At 40.7% G+C, this 22,718-nt stretch overlaps 1 protein-coding gene across 3 annotated transcripts in view; it reads right to left on the bottom strand.

Moving 5' to 3' along the window:
- Positions 1 to 1,687: 1,687 nt before the first annotated feature.
- The window catches only part of LOC116061069 (stonustoxin subunit beta-like), a 71,018-nt gene continuing 49,987 nt past the window's right edge, over positions 1,688 to 22,718 (bottom strand). For 2 of the 3 annotated variants that reach the window (XM_035997424.1, XM_035997425.1), the window contains exons 3-4: positions 2,403 to 3,860; positions 1,688 to 2,281 (exon numbers count right to left, since the gene is read on the bottom strand). In XM_035997424.1, coding sequence (XP_035853317.1) covers positions 1,719 to 2,281; positions 2,403 to 3,860 — 2,021 coding nt within the window. In that variant the 3' untranslated portion in view covers positions 1,688 to 1,718. Of the gene's footprint in view, positions 2,282 to 2,402; positions 3,861 to 11,134; positions 11,235 to 11,464; positions 11,484 to 22,718 lie in introns of those variants that run through there. The other variant, XM_031314950.2, reaches the window with a different exon arrangement.

Genomic DNA, 22,718 nt, shown 5'->3' with positions numbered 1-22,718 from the left:
AATACAGTATGCAGGTGTTGACAAAATATGAACAAAAAGTAACATGTAATGAGAATCAGTGCTAGCATTAGGACGTTAAGCTAACAAGATTCCACTACGAACTTAACAGAAGATGGTTTCCCAAACTGTTGAATGAATTCAGCAATTGATGACAGCAGCCATCCTGTTAAAGTCAATGTGGGATCTTAGCAAATATTACTTTAATCTGTGTTCTTATGATACTGTGAAGATAAAATGTTATATAAAGTCATCTGATGATTTATGTTCTATCATTGTAGGGTTCTTTGCATTAAAACATGTGTGTGTCATGAACAATAAAGGTTATAATCTTTAGTACAGTCAACTTTTTAATCTAAAAGAAATAAAGTAGCAGACAGTGGTGAAGTCAGGTCTCCACTTTATTGAATATTCTGCTCAAGAAGAGAGTAAACATATCCAACAGGTGTTGCAGTGTCACAGGAATCTGACATTTCTTCAGCTCTGTAAACATCAGCAGGGTTTGCAACAAAATGGTGTTAACAGTGACTCCCCCATTTCTTTTATATGACTTTTTTTTCATTGGGTTGAAAAAGCAATTGTGTATCAATATTAGCCGTTTCTTTATGTATCAGCAAGTAGAATACAAAGTTACAATAAAAAGAATTATCTGGATGTACCAATGAAAGTTTACATTGCTAACCCTAACCCTTGTGGAGCACAGACTAGTTTAAGAAGAAGGCTGTGCATCGAATCAATATCAACTGATTAACAGAAAAATACATTTATTCTACTCTATAATCAACAATAACGTGCTTAACATCCATCGTAAAAATTCCTTTGAAACAGTAGTCATTAATTAAACCCAAAGTCAATGCTAAGGTACAGACTTATCAGAAAAACTAAATGATTCCTCTTGTATTCTGAAAAGAAAAGTATTTAAAAGAAATATTACATGAAGAAGAAAATGAACAAAATGCTAAATTAAACAATAAGCACTTTAGGTAATTGATATCCCATCACCAACATGATAATTTCAACAAAACAAGTTAATAGATTTTCTTTTACATCAGTTATGAGTTATATTTCAACATACACGTGTTGACAAAAGCAATTGTGTATCAATATAAGCTCTTTATCTTTAAGTATCAGGAAGTAGAATAAAAAGATCAAATAAAAAGAATTATCTGTGATGTACCAAACAATCAAAGTTTAAACTGATTGTGAAGCACTAACCAGTTTAAGAAGAAGGCTGTGCATCAAATCAACATCAACTGATTAACAGGAAAATACATTTATTCAACTCTATAAACATCAGCAATGTACTTAACATCTAACATCAACTCTCTCCTCAATACAGTAGTCAATGACTGAACCCAAAGTCGAGGTTGAGGTACAGACGTGTCCTTAACAGAAAAAGGACTTCTATTCTGAGAACAATCTAATAAAAGAAGAAGAGGAACAAAATCCTTAATTAAACAATGAGTTAACTATGAGTTATATTTCAACATACTAGTGTTGACAGAGCAATTGAGTATCCATATATGCTCTGTATCTTTAAGTATCAAGAAGAAAGCAATAAAAGTTTGAACTAATTATAAATTTGTGAAGTACAAGCCAGTTTTACAATAAAGGCTGTGCATCAAAACAACATGAACTGATAACATTACACACCCTCTTGGATGGAATACATTGTATTGCTACTTACAGACCAAGAATCTAACAAGTATTTGTCATTACTCCTATTCTAGTGGACACAGGTACGCATAGTTTTGGTCATAACAGACCAAGAGTCCTGGGTAAACAGGCTCAGTGAATGTGGTGTGAAAGGTGTAGAGGTGCCTCAGTGTGTTAGAGGAGACTCTGTAGAAGGACAGAGTGCCAGCAGGCCAGTCCAGATACACCCCAACTCTGCTACAGCCATCAGAGGGAAAAGGAGTCTTCAGAACATTCTGACTATTTTTCAATGCAAAAAGTATGTGAGCGTTTTTGTTATCTTGATAGTTTTCGAAAGCCCACGATACGGCATTATGTCCAAACTGGCTCTTTATATTGGCTGATTTTCTATCCATTTCCCTGTATGCAACAGCAATACTAACACAATTTTCGGGATTCTGACTCCACTTTACCTCCCAGTAATGTTGCCCAGATAAGCTCTCTTTGCACAACACCTGCTGTATTTGTGTAAACCTCTCTGGGTGATCAGGATATTTCTGCCATGCTCCACGTGTTGCCTTCTTGTTTCCTTCAGACAGAATGAGGTTGTAGTTTGCAGTGTTTGGGTCCAGGTTGAGATCACAGGCATCTGATGGAGAGACCAAAACAAAATGTGTTATCAGTTATTCTGATGATCAATCAGGTTTCTGGAGGAGAGTTATTAGTACAGCATGTTTTTTTAAAATCAAAAAACATGGAAACAGACTTACACCAGATCAGATCTCTTCTGTCTGTGATGGTCTCCACAGGAGGGAGGACAGGCTTTAAAAAATCTTCAGTGACCAGAATGCCATTCTTGTAATGGTAGATGGCTGCTCCTGTGTGTTTCTTGTTTGCAATGGCTGCTATGAGGAAACGGAATCGACTGTTGGTCTTCAGTGCTTTGGCAAGGTCATGGAAAGCTTTGGCTTTTTCTCTCATTTTGGTGAAAACTTCATTTGAGTAGTACCATGGATCTTCATTGGTACTTCCTAATTTTTGAACACCCAAGTGGTCGGCCATCACATCAAGGTCGGTATCACCCTTTTCCACTGAAGTGAAAACAAAGCACAGAACGTCTTCTACACCTGGAGCAAGAACCTGTCTGTCCAGCTCTGACTGATTTGGGACGATCTTTGTTCCCTCCATGGTATCTACACAGGATCTGATGACGTTGATTTCTCTCTCTTTACGATCCAGCCACTTGGTTAGTTTTTCCTGACTGAATGGTGACTTGTCTCTGTCTTCAAAGAGTTTGTTCAGAGAGCTCTCATCTTCTTTACCTTCACGGATGGAGGGAAGTTTCTTCGCCAAGGCCTGCTGGAGTTTAGATGCATAACTACCACACAATTTTTGGAAAGTGCTCAACTCCTCTCGAATCTGTGGAAACTGCCCCACCACTTTGTCTTCAATAGAATCGTTGCATCTTATTTCTTTTTCCTTTAAATCGTCTAGGCTATACTGCGCCTTACTCGCTAGACTGTCGTTGATCTCTCCCGTCAGCTCAACACCTTCGGAGTGGAAATTCTTCAGCGGCATCAGCCAGACCTTCACTGGAACAGCCTTCTCTCCTTTTTCTCCCAGTAGATGTGGCAGTTGTTCGTAGGCCTTCACTGCATCTTCAAATGTTGCAGGGTTGCTATCAAGAATGAAGTCTCCGTAGAATTTGCAGGATAATTTCTTAGTCAGGGTTTTTTGTTCATCAGTCAGCTGTACCTTAGCTTTCGCCTCAGCTTTAACAAATAATACATTTATCGCAGCGTGCATGCTGACCTGGATGTCCTGAACACTGCTGGCCTCTACCTTCTCACTGTCAAACACAAAGAAAGCATTTGCCCCATAAAGGATGCCTGTGACTACATGTGTTGCTGAGCTCTTCTTAATGACATCCATCTGTTGGGGGTCCATGGTTAGTTGTTCAATCATTAACTGCTTGAAGTTGGTGGTAGTTTTGTACTGACACGTCACTCTGCTCTGATTGTGGAATTTCTTCTTATCATTCAGATACTTGGCAGATCCTCCAAATTCAATCAGTCCACCCAGGACACTGGCCTTCAGAGAAGCTTCAACATCCAGCAGAGAGCACTTGGATTCAGTGGAGTCAGATGTAGAAATAAGAGAGTTACTGGTGCACTGAGAGCTTTCAGTTATCTTGCCTTGTAGAGTTTTCTCATCCCACAATGTCAAACCTATAGAAATTGAAAAACATCAGTCATCTGATAAAGTAGCAAAATTATTTTGATGATGGCCGAGACCTATCAGAGGACAGCGTGTGCAATTACACTCTGCGACTGAACAGAGAAAAATACTCCCCTCTGTATGTTGGTTGACGTGCTGACGTTTACGGTAAGCGCATTGTCTCCAATCTGGTCTCACAGAATTCTGTGAAATGAACACTGCCCCTTAACTCAAAATCTGTGTCAGTTTCACAGAATTGTTGACAATTCCATGGCAGGCCCACGGATGTGATGCCTACGCACAGATTCCCTGATCCCAGCACGTTTCTTTCTGCCAGTCGTGCTGCAGCAGAGAAGCTGTATAGCTTTGCTATTAAGACAGAACACGACATGATCCGAGCTGGGCGCACGCAAAGCCGATTTCCCACAATGCAATGTGGGCATTCATATCAGAAAATCAGACAGCGATCAGCGGATCTTTAACGCCAGTATCACTTCAATGTACATATATGTGACCAGTGGTTTTGTCGACAACAACAGCATGTTGCTCTGTTTAGTTCCAGTAAGTTATGCATATACGTTATAACGTTTATAACGCTCTGTGTCTGGGTAAGCTAGCTGCACGCTGTAGTTGTAGCCTACGTGAGAATTTGCATAAATATACCAATAATAAAAACAGTGTTTTATGCTTATGTTTGACTTATTTGCATTTGTTTTGAGTTGTTTTGTTGTGAAAAACAAAAAAATAACTTACAAAGAGAAGCATTTTTTTAAATCTTATTTTCCATGCATCGTTATTTAAAAACGCAATTTTCTAATTTTGTAGTTGATGAATGTTAATAGCAAAGACTAAAGGGAAAGAAAACATGAGCATATGTATGTGTGGGACTTGTTATGAAGAGTGAGGAATAGTGGACCCAAACGCAGAGAGAGAGAGGCAGGCAGGAGCAGCGTTGAAACTCAAAGGTTTATTTCCTCAAAAAACAAAAAACAAACAAGGAGTCCTGTGAGCTGCAGGCAAAAACTAATACCGGGGAGAAAAAGGAGAGACTGACGAAGACACACACACACTGACACGGGGGAATACAAAACGATCTGACAAGAGACAAAGGGAACACAGGGGTTAAATACAAGAGGTAATGAACAAATGAGGAACAGGTGACACGACAGGTGAAACACATCAAGGCGGGGCAGGACAATCAACAAAGGCAAAAAGTAAAACTAGACATGACAGGACAGAAAATAGACTATCAAAATAAAACAGGAAACAGAAATATACACAGAGAACAGAACAGTCAACAGGGTACACAAACTACACAATACAAATACACACAACAGAAATATACAAAACAAGATACATATAGAAATCTACAAACAAGGCAAAAGAAATATCAAAACAGGTAACAGAATAAATATACAACACAGGGAAAATGCACAAATAAACAATAAAGACAACAGAAAAGAACAAACTGGTAACAGAAATATCCCAAAACCATAACAGAGCCCCCCCCTCAAGGGCGGATACCAGACGGCCATAACAAAAAACAACCCAAAAAGGGCGACTAAAGTCGGGGGAGGCAGAGGGTCACTGGGGCACAGGGAGCAGAGCTTCACTGTGGCACAGGGAACAGAGAGTCACTAGGGCAAAGGAAACAGAGGGCCGGTGAGGCCTGGGTGAAACAGAGGGCCGGTGAGGCCTGGGGGAAACAGAGGGCCGGTCGGGACAGGGAACAGAGAGTCTCGGGGGAAACAGAGCGGGGCCACTCGGGACAGGGAACAGAGAGTCTTGGGGGAAACAGAGCGGGACGGCTCACGGGGAAACACAAAGCGGGGCCACTCGGGGGGAAACACAGAGCGGGGCCACTCGGGGGGAAACACAGAGCGGGGCCACTCGGGGGGAACGGAGCGTCACTGGGGCACAGGGAACAGAGTCACTGGGGCACAGGGAACAGAGTCACTGGGACACAGGGAACAGAGCACAGGGAGACCTCGGCAACAGGGGACTGAGAGCCGCAACGAAGGCAGAAACCCTCAGGCGGCCTGCGACGAAGGCAGAATCCCTCTGGCCACCGGCGACGAAGGCAGAATCCCTCTGGCGGCCTGCGACGGAGGCGGAAACCTTCTGGCCACCGGCGACGAAGGCGGAATCCCTCTGGCGGCCTGCGACGGAGGCAGAAACCTTCTGGCCACCGGCGACGAAGGCAGAATCCCTCTGGCGGCCTGCGACGAAGGCAGAATCCCTCTGGCGGCCTGCGATGAAGGCAGAATCCCTCAGGAGACCGTACTGGACGTCGAGGGCACTCAGGCAGCCAGGCAGGACGTCGAGGGCAGCGCCCCTCCGGGGGCCTTGCAGGTCGGCCAAGGCGGAGCCCCTTGGGAGGCTGCGCAGGTGAAGGGGCAGTTGGGCCGGGACCAGGCAACGGGTCAGCTGGGCCGGGGCCAGGCGACGGGTCAGCTGGGCCGGGGTCAGGCGACGGGTCAGCTGGGCCGGGGTCATGCGACAGGTCAGCTGGGCTGGAGTCAGGTGGCCAGGCAACCGGGACAGAGGTTGACTGGGGTGCCAACCGGACACGAGGGGCAGGAGTGGGTCTGACCGCAGACAGGACACGAGGGGCAGGAGTGGGTCTGACCGCCGACAGGACACGAGGGGCAGGAGTCGGCCTGACCGCCGACAGGACACGAGGGGCAGGAGTGGGTCTGACCGCCGACAGGACACGAGGGGCAGGAGTCGGCTTGACCACCACGGGCAGAGTCTCAGGGGGGCAGAACAAAGGCAAAGTCCTAGGGGTGGCCTCAAGGGCGGTCTCAGGGGCGGTCACAGGGGTGCCGGGGACCGGCAAAGTCTCAGGGGCGGTCTCAGGGGCGGCTATAGCCAGTTCATGGGGGCTGGACACCAGCCAGGAACTAGGGAGGCTGCTAGCTAACCTAGGCTTAGGTGGGTTGTTAGCTAGCTCGGATTCAGGGAGGCTGCTGCTAGCCTTGGGACACTAGGAAACTCGGGGACTCTAGGAAACTCGGGGACTCTAGGAAACTCTGGGACTCTAGGAAAATCTAGGAAAAGCTCGGGGACACTAGGGAGCTCGGGGACACTAGGGAGCTCGGGGAAGCTGGACAGTGCTGGGACACTAGGGAACTCGGGACTCTAGGGAGTTCGGGGACACTAGGAAGCTCGGGGAAGCTGGGCAGTGCTGGGACACTGGGCAGCTCGGGGATACTAGGAAGCTCGGGGATACTAGGAAGCTCGGGGACACTAGGAAGCTCGGGGACACTAGGAAGCTCGGGGAAGCTGGGCAGTGCTGGGACACTGGGCAGCTTGGGGACACTAGGAAGCTTGGGGACACTAGGAAGCTCGGGGAAGCTGGGCAGTGCTGGGACACTGGGCAGCTTGGGGACCCTAGGGAGGTCGGGGATACTAGGAAGCTCGGGGACACTAGGAAGCTCGGGGAAGCTGGGCAGTGCTGGGACACTGGGCAGCTTGGGGACACTAAGGAGCTCGGGGACACTAGGAAGCTCGGGGACACTAGGAATCTCGGGGAAGCTGGGCAGTGCTGGGACACTGGGCAGCTTGGGGACACTAAGGAGCTCGGGGACACCAGGAAGCTCGGGGACACTAGGAAGCTCGGGGACACTAGGAAGCTCGGGGACACTAGGAAGGCTGCTAGCAAGCCTGGATTCAGGGGAGATGCTAACTAGCAGGGAATCAGGGGGGTTGCTAGCTAGCTGGGGCTCAGGGAGGTTGCTAGCTAGCCGGGGCTCAGAGAGCCACAAATAAACAATAAAGACAACAGAAAAGAACAAACTGGTAACAGAAATATCCCAAAACCATAACAGGACTTAGTTTGATTTAACATCACACTGCATTATTAGTTGTTTTAAATGAATGACTTTTTTTTTAGTTACATTTTTTTATTACCACCATTTATCATTCAGACATACAGAACAGATTCCATAATATGAAACTGGTAATATTGGATGGTGCACAGAACAGAGAAACACATAATGAGCAAATAACTGACTTTTTTAAAATATCAATTAATGGTACATATTATATACATATTAATTATTATATTCAGAAGATGATCCTCCTATCAATCACTGTGGTTACAGTTGTAACCATCCTAGCCTTCAAAATTAAGAAGGGACAAGTTTTAAGAATTATTTTCAGGAAATTAAAAGGTTAAGCAGATTGTTGCTGAGGTTTTTGTCCACAGAGATGTATATAGCTTTGTTTGGGTATGTGTACATATAAAAAATGTGTTTTGGCATTTTTTTCACAAACTGAGGAGTTGGTTGTGACATGGGTCAGAGGGTATCGGAGGCAGTGGCACAAAAAGTGGGTATGTGCTATATGCGGCGCATAGGGGCGCAGCACCATGGGGGCGCCAAAGCAATGGTAATAAAAATAAAAAATTAAAAAAGATTTTAAAAATCTTTTTTATATCAAGCTGCTTTTGTGCATTCCTAAATCATTTCTGATACCTTCGGTGAAGGGTATGTGATGATGTGGGGCTATTTTAATTCCAAAGGCCAAGGGAACTTTATCAGGATGCATAGTATCCTGGATCCATGAAATAACTGGCCTTTAAAAATAAAAATCTGCCTGCCTCTATGGGAATTTAACATAGGGGTCTACTTACTTATTCCCCTGTATTTTGAGGAAGAACATTTATTTATTTACGATACATTATTCATTTACAAACAAAATTGGTGTCTTTAAAGATTGGATTTTTCCTATTTTTTTTAATTAAGGCATTAAGATCAATTTCAAAAAGATGATTTTTTTATTTCTCTTTTTAGTCAACTTTAGCATGGGTGTCCTAATGTTTTCACATGACTGTATATGTACATATATACCATAGCATTAATTAATTATGGTAGGCCTACAGTGGCTGATATACTTTAAAATAAACCTTTATTATTTAAAGCCCATACATGATGATGTCCGGCACACTTCTTTATTTCTTTTTTGTGGGGGGTGGCGCCAAAATTGTTGCTGCATAACCCTCTGACACTGGGTAGTTGCGCCCCTGATCAGAGGTCATAAATGATGAACCAATCTATCGGCTCTGCTCCTATAGGCTCCTTGGTGTTCATGTGGACAACACCTGGCTGGAAGGCCCGTGTTCAAAGTGTGTGTTATCATTTAGAGCAGACACTCACGGTGAATCAGAGGGTTTTTGTTATACAAGGCTGCATTACAGAGCATATTCATATGTCAGAAAGCATGACAATATCTAAAAACATCTCATTTAAAGTTTGGTTGTCAGGTGACTGTCATGAAGGTTTTGGAGAGGAATAGAAACCAGTCTCTCCAGGCAAGCACAGAGAATATGGTCTGACCTTTATTCTCCCTGCCAAGTAGCTCTTATCCTCTACTGACATCTCAATGCAAACTAAATATTTCTAAACTATAGTCCTAATTTGGACCTAACTCAATTAAAACTTTAAATAATGCTGCTTAAGGCTGGTTGTGGAATAGCTTCATGATATAATGTATATAGGGTTGTGTGTAGGTCTTGTCACTGTTTGTGAAAGATGAGCAATAGATTGTGGCGGATGATGTGCTTCAGTCTGGCTGCATATCACTTTGTTTATGTTTTTTTATTGTAAGTAAATGTCAGCTGTATGATAAAACAATATGTCAAGTGTTATGTGTGAAGCATTTGAACTCAAGGCAGATATCCCTCTGGAGACAATAAAATAAAGTATCAGCTGTAACATGGTCTCCATGATATGTAAAAATTAAAACGTTGTCGTAGGACTATAACAAAGACATTGTTGGAAACTTCTCAACCTGGACAGTAACATATGTCAGTCTGAAGAGGATACATTGCTCCTGCTTTGAAATATTGACCTCTGAACCTTGAACCCAGTCCATCTTTGAAGGCTTGTCATTTAGCAACAGAAGGAGCTACACACATAGGACCAGCTGTTATAGAAAGCTCTGGACCTCAGCTCTCATGTAGATATGGTCACCAAAGTTTACCCACTGTAAGCACTGTCAAATATGGTAAAGAGCTATTTTCACCTATTCAACGATTAGATTTTTAAAATCTGATGACACCAGTGTGTTCCCCATCCCCACAAAACCGCTGACTAAATATATGTACACTGAAGTGATACTGGCCTTAAAGATCCGCTGATCGCTGTCTGATTCTCTGAAATGAATGCCTGCATTGCATTGTGGGATATCGGCTTTGCATGCACCCAGCTTGGATCATATCGTGTTCTGTCTTACAGCATACTGTAATATTTCACCGGTAATAAGACCGAAATAATATTATTAAAATAAAGAAATGTATACTATGATAACAGCTTAATAAATGTTGATAGATGTAGCGTTATAGTTAAAATAGGTAAAAATATCAATAAACAACAAAGCAATCCAGCTTCCCTGGCCGAAATAGACCGAAATAATAACATTAAAAGAAATACAAATGAACCATGATAAGATCTGGTGAATAAATGTTGATTAAATTATATTATTTATTAGCGGTTATTGGGCTAAAAATACCAATAATAGCAAAGCTATACAGCTTCTCTGCTGCAGCCCGACTGGCAGAAAGAAAGGTGCTGTGATCAGGGAATCTGTGCGTAGACCACGGATGATGCCTGTCATTGACTTACATAGGCATCGCATCCGTGGGCCCGTCACAGAATTTTCAGCCATTCCATGAAACTGCCACATATTTTGAGTTAAGGGGCCGTGTCAACTATGTTTTCTTCTCTGCTAATCTCACTAAAAACTAATTTGGACCAGAGTCGGGTTTCATAGGCAAGGCAGCGTTACTTGTACAGAACATTTCAGCACCAAGGCAACTGAATGTGCTTTATACTAAACATTAAAGAACAGTTAAAAACAGGTTAAAATATAAAAACAGCAAATATAGAATAAGAGATGTATAAAATACAAGAATAACAGTTACAGTGCAGTATGAGAAAATGGGGCAACCCTAGTCCAGGTTATTGTAAAAACGGCTCCACAGATATCATTTTGGGCTAAAATTCTGCAACAGTAATTATAATTACATTTTCCATTTTCATCGCAGGATAATACACCAACATTTTATCCTGCATACCTAAAATATTTACCTAATAAATGGTCACAACTATTGTACATTGTAGAATTACAAAGCATTTGCTAATTATTTGAATAGTGCATATGAATATTAAAGAGGTGAGGTTAAAATAGTGTTACCACTTAATGAAATGATTTCAGAGTTCCTTTAAGTACACAGTCAAATATATTTAGAAATATTTTTAATAAGAATGTAGTCAACACTTACCTGGGATCAGTCGATCTCTCCGAGCATCATAGAGCATTCCCAGGGTGAAAGGTTGACCCAGGGCAGCAACGGTTATGTCATCTGAGGCCATTTCTCCAACCTGTTGAGAAAGTGAATACAGCCTTCAGTACTTAGTGTACACTCTAAAGTAGTACGAGTGTTAAGAGTTTCAAACACTGGGAGTCAACTCTTCTCCTTTACACACACAGGATGACAGACAGACTGACGGTCTATGGTGATTACAAATACAGTATTTCTTTGTCGAGTCTAGTCTGACATTGCCAACCTTACACAGTTCAGTAAAAGTCTAAATATATATCTGTTTTCAACCCTCTGTCTCTGTCCACCCAGGTTGTCCTCACCTGGTGATGCTGTGTAGATCAGATGAGTTGTGTGTGAGAGACTTCTTGACTTCCAACTGGAGCTTCCAGTGTGATGATCTGATAATGTGAGAGTCCTTATATCCTGTCAGAAAACCTGTGACCCCTCCCTCTGACATGCCTGCTGCACACCTGGAATCTTGGCAAATCACTTTTGCGTGTGAACACCTGAGAGAGTATAGGATGGTGGTTTCTGTCACTTAGGAATGTGGTTTGATTGATGACTGACAGGTCAAGAGGTCACGACCTGTCACAATTTTGATTGATGTTCGACAGGTGTTTCTGATGCAATATCTATTTACAGTACAGGGCAGAGACAGGAAATGCGGTTTTCAAACGAACCAATGAGAAAGGGGTGTGAGAGGAAATGCGTGAATGATGGTTTTGAATGAGTTAAATATCTTTATCAGTATTTGATACACGCCTCATATGACTGAGAGAACTAAAAATGGTGAATGTTTAAGATTGTTAAATCCAATTGTTACTGCATTCAATGTCTTTTAATAATATAGGAATGAATCGCAAACAAAAAATTTAAGCTGACATCCCATGAAAATATTGGCATACTTGATCCAACAAAGCGTGTTATCATTATATGAAATGGAACAGCTTAATAACTAATAACTTGGGTCAAATTAGGCTTTACATTTTGTAGAAAATGTTGACGGGTCTGTGCATGCATCGCTCTGGTTCGTATGTTTGGTTCCCAGTGTCCTCAGCCTCTCCTGCACCCTCATCTGCTCCAAGTACATTACAATATTACAATATTGCAAAGGAGAAATTATTACACCATTAAAGTATGATTAAGGATGTTAAACCCTATATTTTCAGAACTTGTTTCTGCAGCTCTTTCTGTATGAACTTTAGACTGAGTGCTCAACAAAAGCAGCTGTCTCCTGCGAGCCAGAGGAAGGCGTCTCATTTCTGTGTCAACTGTTGTCTACTGGACCTAAGGTCAGGGGTCAACCTCTGCTATGATGAACACACACACACACACAGACATACACACACACACACGCACACACGCGTTACATTTTGTAAAAAATGATGATCGTATGTCTGTGCATGCTTAGCTCTGGTTGGTATGTCTGGCTCACACTGTCCTCTGCCCTCCTGCATCCTCCGCTGCTCCGTACTCATCTGGCTGTGCCTGCATCGTTCTGGCCCGGGGATCTGTGTTCACTCCCCTTTTCCCTCCACACCTATTTTTCCCATGCCCGAACACTCAACCGGAAATTACGTTTTCAGTTCAAATGAGCTAACCAGTGAGAAGTCAAAAAAGATCAACATTCCCTGTACCATAAATATGGTATTTTTCATCAGATCACACAAAATCACACATGGCATTTGAACACATAACATTCATTGTGACTACTTTCTTTGAATTTTGAGTGATTTATTCAACTTAGTCACACTTTTTTTTGTTTATGGTCAAAATGTAGGAAAGAGTATAATATTCATCCATACACACACTCCTACAACTTTCTTGTGCTTGTGTACCATTATACAAATGAAACATACGCATGCACACACAAACACACACACACACACACACACACACACACACACACACACACACAAAACACACACACAGACACAGACACAAAACACACACACACACACACAGACACAGTTCATGTTGTCATGTTGAGCTTATGCATGTGAATCACTAATGTTCGCCCACACATGCATATGAATTTTAACTTGTGAATACAAAACTTATTTTGTATCATTTTAATGTAACTAGCAAAACAGATTTGTAGTGATTGACATTGACAATTCACAATGACAAACATTGACATTGACTTAAAAGATTGGTGTTTAATGTGGTGAAAGATGTCAAGTCAAAAAAAAGATAACGTAGCAGCAAATAGTTAAGCTAATTATATTAAATATACAAACGTTAAAAAATATGTGCTTGTGACATTTTTGTATTAATACAGCTGTTGAAATGATATTTTATTCTCCTTGATGTACACAATGCTTATAATGGATGTAAAAAAATGTAAGATTCAACTTTGCACCCTGAACCCAACTTGTTTCTTTGTAAAACGCCAACGTTAAAAGTAAGTAGTACTACCTTGAAGTTATATGACTTCACCAGATGCATTTATGCTTTAGCGACATTGCGTCGTAATTTCCCAATTCAGAATTAACACGTCATCAAAATGTAAGTCTCACTGACAAGATATGGTATGTTCAACATGAATTTGAATTCATGAATACAAAACTGATTTTGTATCATTTTAATGTAACTCATAACCACATTCGCTTAAAAGATTGTTTGTGTTTAATGTGGTGAAAGATGGCAATTTAAAAAAGATAACATAGCAGCAAGTAGTTTAGCTAATTATATTAAAAACATTACAAACATTTTTAAACCTTATGTGATCAGTGTTAAAAAAGAAAAGAAAAAAAAAAAAAAAGTAAAACACCAACGTTAAAAGTAAGTAGTACTACCTTGCATTTTACTCTGGTCTCATGTTATCTGCATTTCAACCTGAGCTCAATTATTTATAATAATTAATTATACAACGCAATATGCAACTGACAACTTTGTCTTAATATTTGATGGACTGTTCAGAGAATGACCGACAAATGATATATCTCTTAAGAGCAGAAACTAAGAATTTAAGACCACAATTTTTATCCTGTAAAAGTATCACTGAAAAGACCCTGAAGGGTGTTGGAACGGCAACTATGATTAGATCAAAACTCTGACTCAAACAAGGTTCTTGTTATTTACTAGAAAAGAGAGGATTTAAGAAAACTATAAGAGATAGTTAAAAAAGAAAAAGATATAGGAAGCTTGGCCCTCTAAGCAAACTGCGATTTTATTTATGAATTCGTATATCCAAATGTGATATTGTTCGACTTTGTATTTCTAATATTGTTATACAATGTTCTGTCTTTTTTTATATCTACAACATCTATCAATGTTGGAAGATCTCTCTTGGAGTAGACTAGTTCTCCCTTTGACAGAGCAAGGGCCTCTAGCATGCAGTTGTCAGCTAAGGTCAAAGGTCGACCTCTGCTCTGCAGCGCACACACACACACACACACACACACACACACACACACACACACACACACACACACACACACACACACAGTTTTATTTTCTGTTTTTCTGTTTCCTTGACCCATTTTTTAGTCTTAAGTACTTAATACAAGAAACAAATTAACAGTTAATCATGCAACATTAGTTAGTTGCAAGGATGTATAATACCTAAATTTACCTAAACACCTTTATGCTTTGTACAACTTGACATTAATGTAACTTTAAATAAAAGCCCCATACTACTACTTTATGTGAAATGTCCAAATAGTTATGAGACAAACTGCTGATTCTAGTTTTAGTGATATATAATTCAGACCTGGGTAGCTTAAGTTGACTGACATTCGATAAAATTACCAACCAGTTGTTGATGGAATACACAATGCAACAGGCAACCTTCCCTTCTGTCACATGCTGGCAGAGTGATATAGAGCCAGCGGACAGGTTGTCTAGCTTTAACTTTCACTGTTTATTTTACACAAGTGTAGACGGTGGTTTCCATTCTTAACAGGCCCAGATTCATAAGCATCAGTTCTGCTGTATGAAACGAGCTGCTGTCATGCGAGCCATAGGTAACAGTTGCCGCAACTAAGGTCAAAGGTCAACCTCTGCTCTACATACATACATGTATGGTGTTTTATTTTCTGTTTTTCTGTTTCCTAGTCCCATTTTTTAGTCTTAAGTACTTAATACAAGAAACAAATTAACAGTTAACTATGCAACATTAGTTAGTTGCAAGGATGTATAATACAAATTACTGCAATGATTATCTCTCCCCTATACTGAGTAGTCAGGTCAGTCTTTACCTAAACACCTTTATGCTATGTACAACTTGACATTAATGCGTAACAACTACGTTTTAACCAGCTTTATCTTATTATCTTTTAGAAATAGTATCATATCATATTTGCTGCATGAAAACGAACTGCGAGCCATAGCAAGGGGCCTCTAGGCTAACCTCTGCTCTGCTGCACACACACACACACACACACACACACACACACACACACACACACACACACACACACACACACACACACACAAAACTAAACATACAAGAAATACTCCAAAACACAACCATACAAAACAAAGACAAAAAAAAAAAAAAAAAAATATATATATATATATATATATATATATCTAAAGCAATAACAAATAATAATGGGTAGAGAGGGCAGCCATGCCTGGTACCTCTTCCTAAGTGCACTGGGGGAGATTCCACATTATTAGTATTTCAGATGATAAATTATAAATATTAGAGTCTTCAATCCACGCTCTCATTTTCTTACAGAATATTTCATCTTCTAATAACGGATTATTAAATTTCCACATTTTAGTTTTAGAAGATTCACTTAGAGTGATTTCCAAGGAGGCCATTGCATGGTCCAATATAGAGACTTCATGTATTTCACAAGATGAAACAAGCTTCGTACATTTTTTAGGAAGAGAAAAATAATCTAAACAAGAGTAAGATTTATGCCTTATGTGTTTATGAATTAAAACAGCCACTCCTCGGCTATTTGTTTTAAAAGATGAAAAGAAAATTTGTCCAACCCAGTCTTTCTGTAATTTAAGATGCTCTTCAGGTGAAAGGTGAGTTTCTTGCAATAAGGCTATTCCAATTTCTCTTTTTTGAGAGCTGTAAGTATTATTTTCCTTTTGATAGGATGTCCTATACCTTTAACATTCCATGTAATTAATTTAACAGATTTATCCATAGTAGTACTTTAAAGAAAAAAAAGAAAGAAAATGAATTACTGATGGTTTAAAGGAAGAATTATTATCTAGAGAAGCGTTACATAAGCAAGATCAATCTGAAGAAAATGTGAATAAATTAGTTATAGCCAGACCAAATTTCAACTCAGACCACTCAAACTATATTAAACAAAAAAGTATGTACTTGAAACAAAAAATGCATGAATTTGGGAATAGACCAGGTAAACTATTGGCACATTATTTGAAAAAGGAACAAGCTAATAGAACAAAAATGGCCATTAAAACTGAAAATGTAGTAACATACAAGCCATTAGAAATTAATAAACAATCTTTTGATTTTATAGTGGTTTATATAAATCAGAAAATATTTCAATCCCTGAGGCAACAACCTTTTTAGACCGTTTGGATCTACCTTAGGTTACAGTCTCAGATCAACAAAGCATTATTAAAAACTTGTCTGAGAAAGAGGTGTTTTCTGTAATTAAATCACTACCAGCAAATAAATCTCCCGGCCCAGATGGGTTTTCTGGAGAATTTTATAAAACTTTCTGGCCACAACTTAAATTAGTTTTTATGTTAATGGTTAATGACTTCACTAGCCATAACATTCTTCCTGTTTCTATGAAAACAGCTAGAATCTCTGGCATATTGAAAGAAGGCAAAGACCCTCAAAGTTGTGCCTCATAGAAGGCCTATAAGTTTGCTAAATTGTCACTAAAATTATTACAAAACTGTTATCGAAGAGATTAGAATTAATTCTCCCAAAATTAATAAATTTAGATCAAACTTGATTCACTAAAGGTCGTCACTCATCTGATAATACTAGACGACTGTTTAACATCATACATTATCTGAACCAGGAAAAAACACCTTCATTATTATTGTCTCTCGATGCTGAGAAGGCGTTTGACTGGGATTTGGTAGACAATCCGCCCTGACCAAAGGGTTTCCGAGGTTTGCGAGCATTTTGAGAACCATCTGTGGTGGGTTACTCCCCATATCTTTCTCTGGACCCCACAGCACTGAAGACAGAATGTGATGCTCTAAAACAGGATGTAATATACAGTATGGGTTAAGGATGAGTTTGTTGTTGCTTTTCCACACCTACGTCCCTAAATTCAAAGGAACCGATTCCTCCAAGGTGGTTTTGATGAATAAATTATTGTTTGACACTTTAATGTATAACAACTGACCCAACCAATGGGTAAGTGCAATAGAATAATTCATTCCCTGATTTGCACTGAAGAAAGCCCTGTGTCACCTCCTTGCCCTCATACGTTAAAGACTTTATTAAAACCTTTCAAGCTGTACAACCCAACAACAACAATCATCTGCTGGTCACTATAAATGTTATGTCAACGTGTTGGTCGGTTTTTAAAAGTTCTTTCTCAATAAACCTTTGAGACAGAGGGGAAACCACTCAACATGCACAATATTTTATAACCACCACACCCCGCTGAGGAGGAAAAAATGCAGCAGTACATGTTCACAAATACCATAAGAGAGCCGTACAACACCCGCCAGTTGAAGAATTTAATTTAATAAACCTGTCTAGGTCTTTCTGTTAGATGCCTATCTGCAAAGTCTCTTGTGTCACAGGTGTAAAACCTGTTTGTGGTTTCAGCAGAAACTAAAAGGTTGGGAGGGGTTCCAACCACACCCCGCTGAGGAGGAAGAAATGCAGCAGTACACGTTCACAAATACCATAAGAGAGCCGTACAACACCCACAACAACAACACCCGCCAGTTGAAGAATTACATTTCATAAACCTGTTTAGGTCTTTCTGTTAGTTAAATATGCAAAGTCTCTTGTGTCACGTTTGTGGTTTCAGTAGAAACTAAAATACTGGAAACTAATCAAGTATTTGCCCCAGTTTCTGTTCCTTTTGAAGCCGTAACCACTGCTGCTTTAAAGCAGCCATATTATGCTCATTTTCAGGTTCAGAATTGTATTTTAAGGTTGCACCAGAATAGGTTTACATGGTTTAATTTTCAAAAAACACCATATTGTTGTTGTACTGCACCGCTCTCTCTCACTGCTGCAGATCCTCTTTTCACCTGGTCTCTGTTTTAGCTACAGAGTGAGACCTCTTTTCTTCTTCTTCTTCTGTACTATCTTTGATTGCACTGCACATGCCCAGTAGCTCAGATGTAGATCATGTCAGCTAGCTAGCTCCATAGACAGTAAAAGAAAGGCTGTTTCTACAACTTCGGTCAGTTACAAGGCAGGATTAGCTGGGAGACTTCTAAATGAGGGCGCACATGGCAGTAGTTCTTTTGTAGATTATGGTGAACTTGTGTGTGTTGTAGCAGTGCTTTGCTATTGAGAACGAGGTAGCATGCTAGCGTTAGCATGCTAGCGTTAGCATGCTAGCGTTAGCATGCTAGTGTTAGTCTTTCTCAATGACCTTCTAGTAAAGTCATAATGACTTTACTACTTTTCCCCTCTGACCTTGCTTCTCTAGCTAATAGCCTAAACACCTGAAAAAGCAAGAAACAGAAGGAGAAAACAGTTCAAATGTTATGACCCCTTTTTACCCTTATCTGCCCTTAAGGAGAGACTGAGTTCTGAAAACAATAAATAACTTTCACAAATAATAGCTTCACCTAGACTCAAGGAAGGAAGGAACTCCTGTTAAGTATATAAGAGACCTTTGTAAGATATCAAACTATAATGTTAAAAATAAAATTCCCACTACAATTCCTCCCTTTTGATTACAAAATCACATAAAATGAATTTTACTGTTATAGGAATCAATCACATAACCTAACTTTATCTGTTAAGATTCAAACATATTATAGGAATTAATCATCAAAACAAAGTTTACTTTTTAGGATTTAAACTTATGTATTATACCTTTCTATTGCTTAAATGTTTTTTTTCCAAAAAGGTACAAAATAAAACCCTTTTTTAATAATAGCAAGCATCACATCTAAAGTAAAAGAATAAAAACAAAGTCAATTAGTTTCACACAGTATCAGAAGCATTGTCATCATTAATGTTATCTCCAGAAAGACGAAACAAGTCAGAGGACTCAGTGTCCTGTAGTGCGTGATACTGAACCATATTTACCATAAAAATGGAGGAAATAATTTTCTTGATTAGTGGAATGACACAGCAGATACAAATCAGGAACCCAAACAACAAGGTAATTGCTGGTGCAACAAATCTTGCTAACCAAGCCTTCCATCCCCCTTCAAAAACCCAAGCCCACCAGTCCCATCCTGCATCCTGTTCTGGGACGTCCTGTGCTTTGAGATTAGTCAAAAGTAGGTTTAAGTGGTGAACTGTGTCGGTGATGTTCCCTTCAATGTCTGGAATGAATGTGCAGCAATGTGTTCCAATGATGTGGCAGAGCCCTCCCTGTGCAGCTAACAAAAGGTCAAGTCCCATTTGATGTTGCATCAACATGTTTCTCATAGCTCTTATCGCAGGAGGCAATTCGCCAAATACTGAAATCATTATTGCAGTCAAATTCTCCAGGCTTTCCTGAATTCTATCTATGTTGTGTGCATTGTTAACCGTTCCATACCATGGAAAAATCCCTGCTGCGAATTTGTTACCTGGGCCAGTTACCCCTCGTCTCTGTCTAACTGAATTATCAGATGTGGGCACATACATGGGGTAATGGTGTGTCGTATGCATGAGAGACGTCATCACGGTGATTGAAGGAGTTAGATATATCACACTACACCTTCCTGCCCATAGTGGAGTCAAAATTTGATACCAATGATCTCCACAAAGCCAAACAAAATCTACCAGAGATCCCGCACCTGAATCATCAGGCCAACGCATCATGTGAGTCAGAGATGTGTCCAGTACGGAAGCATTAAGATAACCTGGTGTGGAGTCAAGGCATGCGCTAATATCAAAATCACCTGTCGCACATGTACAGTTCAGAGTCTGTTGACAACCCGTGGTTACACCCAAGTACCTAGAACCCGCACGGCGCGGTCTTTCAAAGCATAGTGCATGCGATAATGTTTTCATCAAACTGTGATGAAATTGTCCAATGCTATCAGACGCTTTTTCATTCTTGGTTGTGAACATAGTACCATTTGGCGCACGCAGAGAGCGACTCGCAAAACCCTCACAGGGTGAAGGTTGGTAGGAAGCCGAAAAATACTGACCCCCCTCTTTCCTCACATCTTTAAGAGCTGTCAAAGCACAGATAACTTCAGTTAAGTTCAATGAGTGTGGTTTTACTGGAGTAGCCTGTTTCTGTGAGTGAGGAAATAGTGAACAAACATAACAAGATTCATTATAACCCACATCACGCGTGAATTTCTTAACTAGGCCAAGCCATACATTAGTAGAAAATGCATCATTTTCATCTGAAAAAGAACTCCATCTATTAGATAAGCTTTCAAAAGTCTGAGTCGCATGTGGTGTATCGTCAGATGTGGAAGGTAAAACTATTTCCAAGTAAAAAGATCCACAGGGAATTCTCCCCAAAGTCCTAATACACACAACGAAATAGCCTTGGTCTGTGTACTGAGCATCGTTCAATGTTAACAATATTGCTGTTGTGGAGTAATCTACTTTCTTTATTGATAGTCTACCAGTCAAATTTGTTTGGTCATTAGGAACCTCATAGCCCCAATTAGCTCTTCCTGTATGCCAAACAGCCTGTTTCCAAGAGGAACATACAGGTCCTCTCTGTGTCTTAAATCCATAGTCTTCTATAAAAGGAACATAGCATACATACACCTCTGCTCCTCCCATCTCCGCTTTGTCATGTCCGCACCACACATAATCACATGGTTGAAGCATAAGAGTAGTCGTTGTGTTAGCCATTATAGTAACATTTGCTCTGTGGTACCTGTTGTACCCTGAACGCCATCTACTCCTAGACGTGGAAGGTGTTGAACGCGTCACTCGCCGTTTCCCTCCCCCACCATGTTCCTCACTAGTGTCCCTAGTGTGTTTGTGGGTGTCAGTATCATTAGTAGAAGAGGTGTTGGGAGCGATGGTTACATCAATCAGTTGTTTATCATACTTTTCTACAATCAAAATTGTAAAAGCCACAAATGCAGAAATGAAAAACATACACATTAGGAATCTGGACCCCCCGAATCTCCTCGGAGGATACCATTTCAGCCTTCTTCTATCCGGCTGCTCCATGTGTGCTTTCACAGCACACTCCTCCTGAGTGTGTGTGTTTCTGAGCACTTGAATGTCAACTGTCCTTCGTAAACAAAACAAATGTGCTGTGAGCTGAGCAGCATGGGTGTGTGTGCTCTTCAGGAATGTGCAGTGACACTCCTGTTGCTGCAAAGAATGTTAACAGTACAATACCAGTATTGTAGGTCTCGCAGTGCCTGTGATGTGTTGAAAGGCAGTGAGAAACTCCAGTTTCCCTGTTGGTTCAGAGATAGCACAGAAACGCCGTCTGTCAGGCTATCTCTTAATTGATTTCTGTCGTCGGTGACTCAGCAGGGACCTGCTCGTCACTTGTTGTAGGTTCGGCCAGAACCTGTTCTCCCTCTGTTGGATCTGGGACCTTCCTGCAGTGTGAAGCGTGTATCCAAGTAGCTCTCTCAGCTACTTTCACTGCCGTGTGTGTAACCAGGAGAACCTGGAATGGTCCACTCCATCTGCTGGATTGCCAGTTCTTCCTCCTGAAGTTCTTTACCACCACGAAATCCCCAGGTTTAAGCTTATGAAGCTGTCCTTCAGCTGGTTTAGGCAGACCTGCTGAAACCTGAGTTCTTATGGTGGAGAGAGCAGAAGAAAGTTGAGTGCAGTATTTCAACATATCATGTTCACATAGGGTTGTGCTTGGGATCCCCACTTTTGGCACTTCTGTCCTTACATAAGGAGGTCTTGCAAACAAAATCTCATATGGACTGAGATTGGAGCAAGACCGTGTTCGCATCCTCATGTACATTAAAACTAGAGGTAAAGCCTTTGTCCAAGGAAGGCCTGTGTCTGCGCAGCATTTAGCTAGCTTTGTTTTTAACGTTCTGTTCTCTCGCTCAATCGCCCCTGAGCTCTGCGGATGATAAGAACAATGCGTCGTGATGTTTATTCCAATAAACAAACTTATTTGTGTTATTGCTGAGTTTACAAAATGAGCTCCATTGTCACTAGACACATGGCTCGGAATTCCCCATCTTGGAATTATTTCTGTCATTAGAGCTTTTGCCACCACTGAAGCTGTCTGTTTTGTGGCAGGAAACACCTCCACCCATTTAGAAAACATATCAACCATAACGAGGCAGTGTTTTTTCCCCTCTGATGGTGTTAGCTCCACAAAATCCATCATCAAGTGTTCAAATGGTCTTGTTGGTGGCTGGTGTGCTGCCTGTTGTGTTACCTTCACTGCTTTGCCAATGTTGTGCTGTGCGCATATAATGCATGCTTTACAAAATTTTTCTGCAAATGTTGTTAAGCCCTTTGTGAACCATGTTTGCGTGATAGCTGCTA

Source organism: Sander lucioperca, chromosome 22 (genome assembly GCF_008315115.2).
Source record: "Sander lucioperca isolate FBNREF2018 chromosome 22, SLUC_FBN_1.2, whole genome shotgun sequence".
In the NCBI taxonomy this organism is placed as follows: Eukaryota; Metazoa; Chordata; class Actinopteri; order Perciformes; family Percidae; genus Sander; species Sander lucioperca.
The sequence above is the reverse complement of the archived record's forward strand: the minus strand, read 5'-3'. Positions and strand labels throughout refer to the sequence as shown.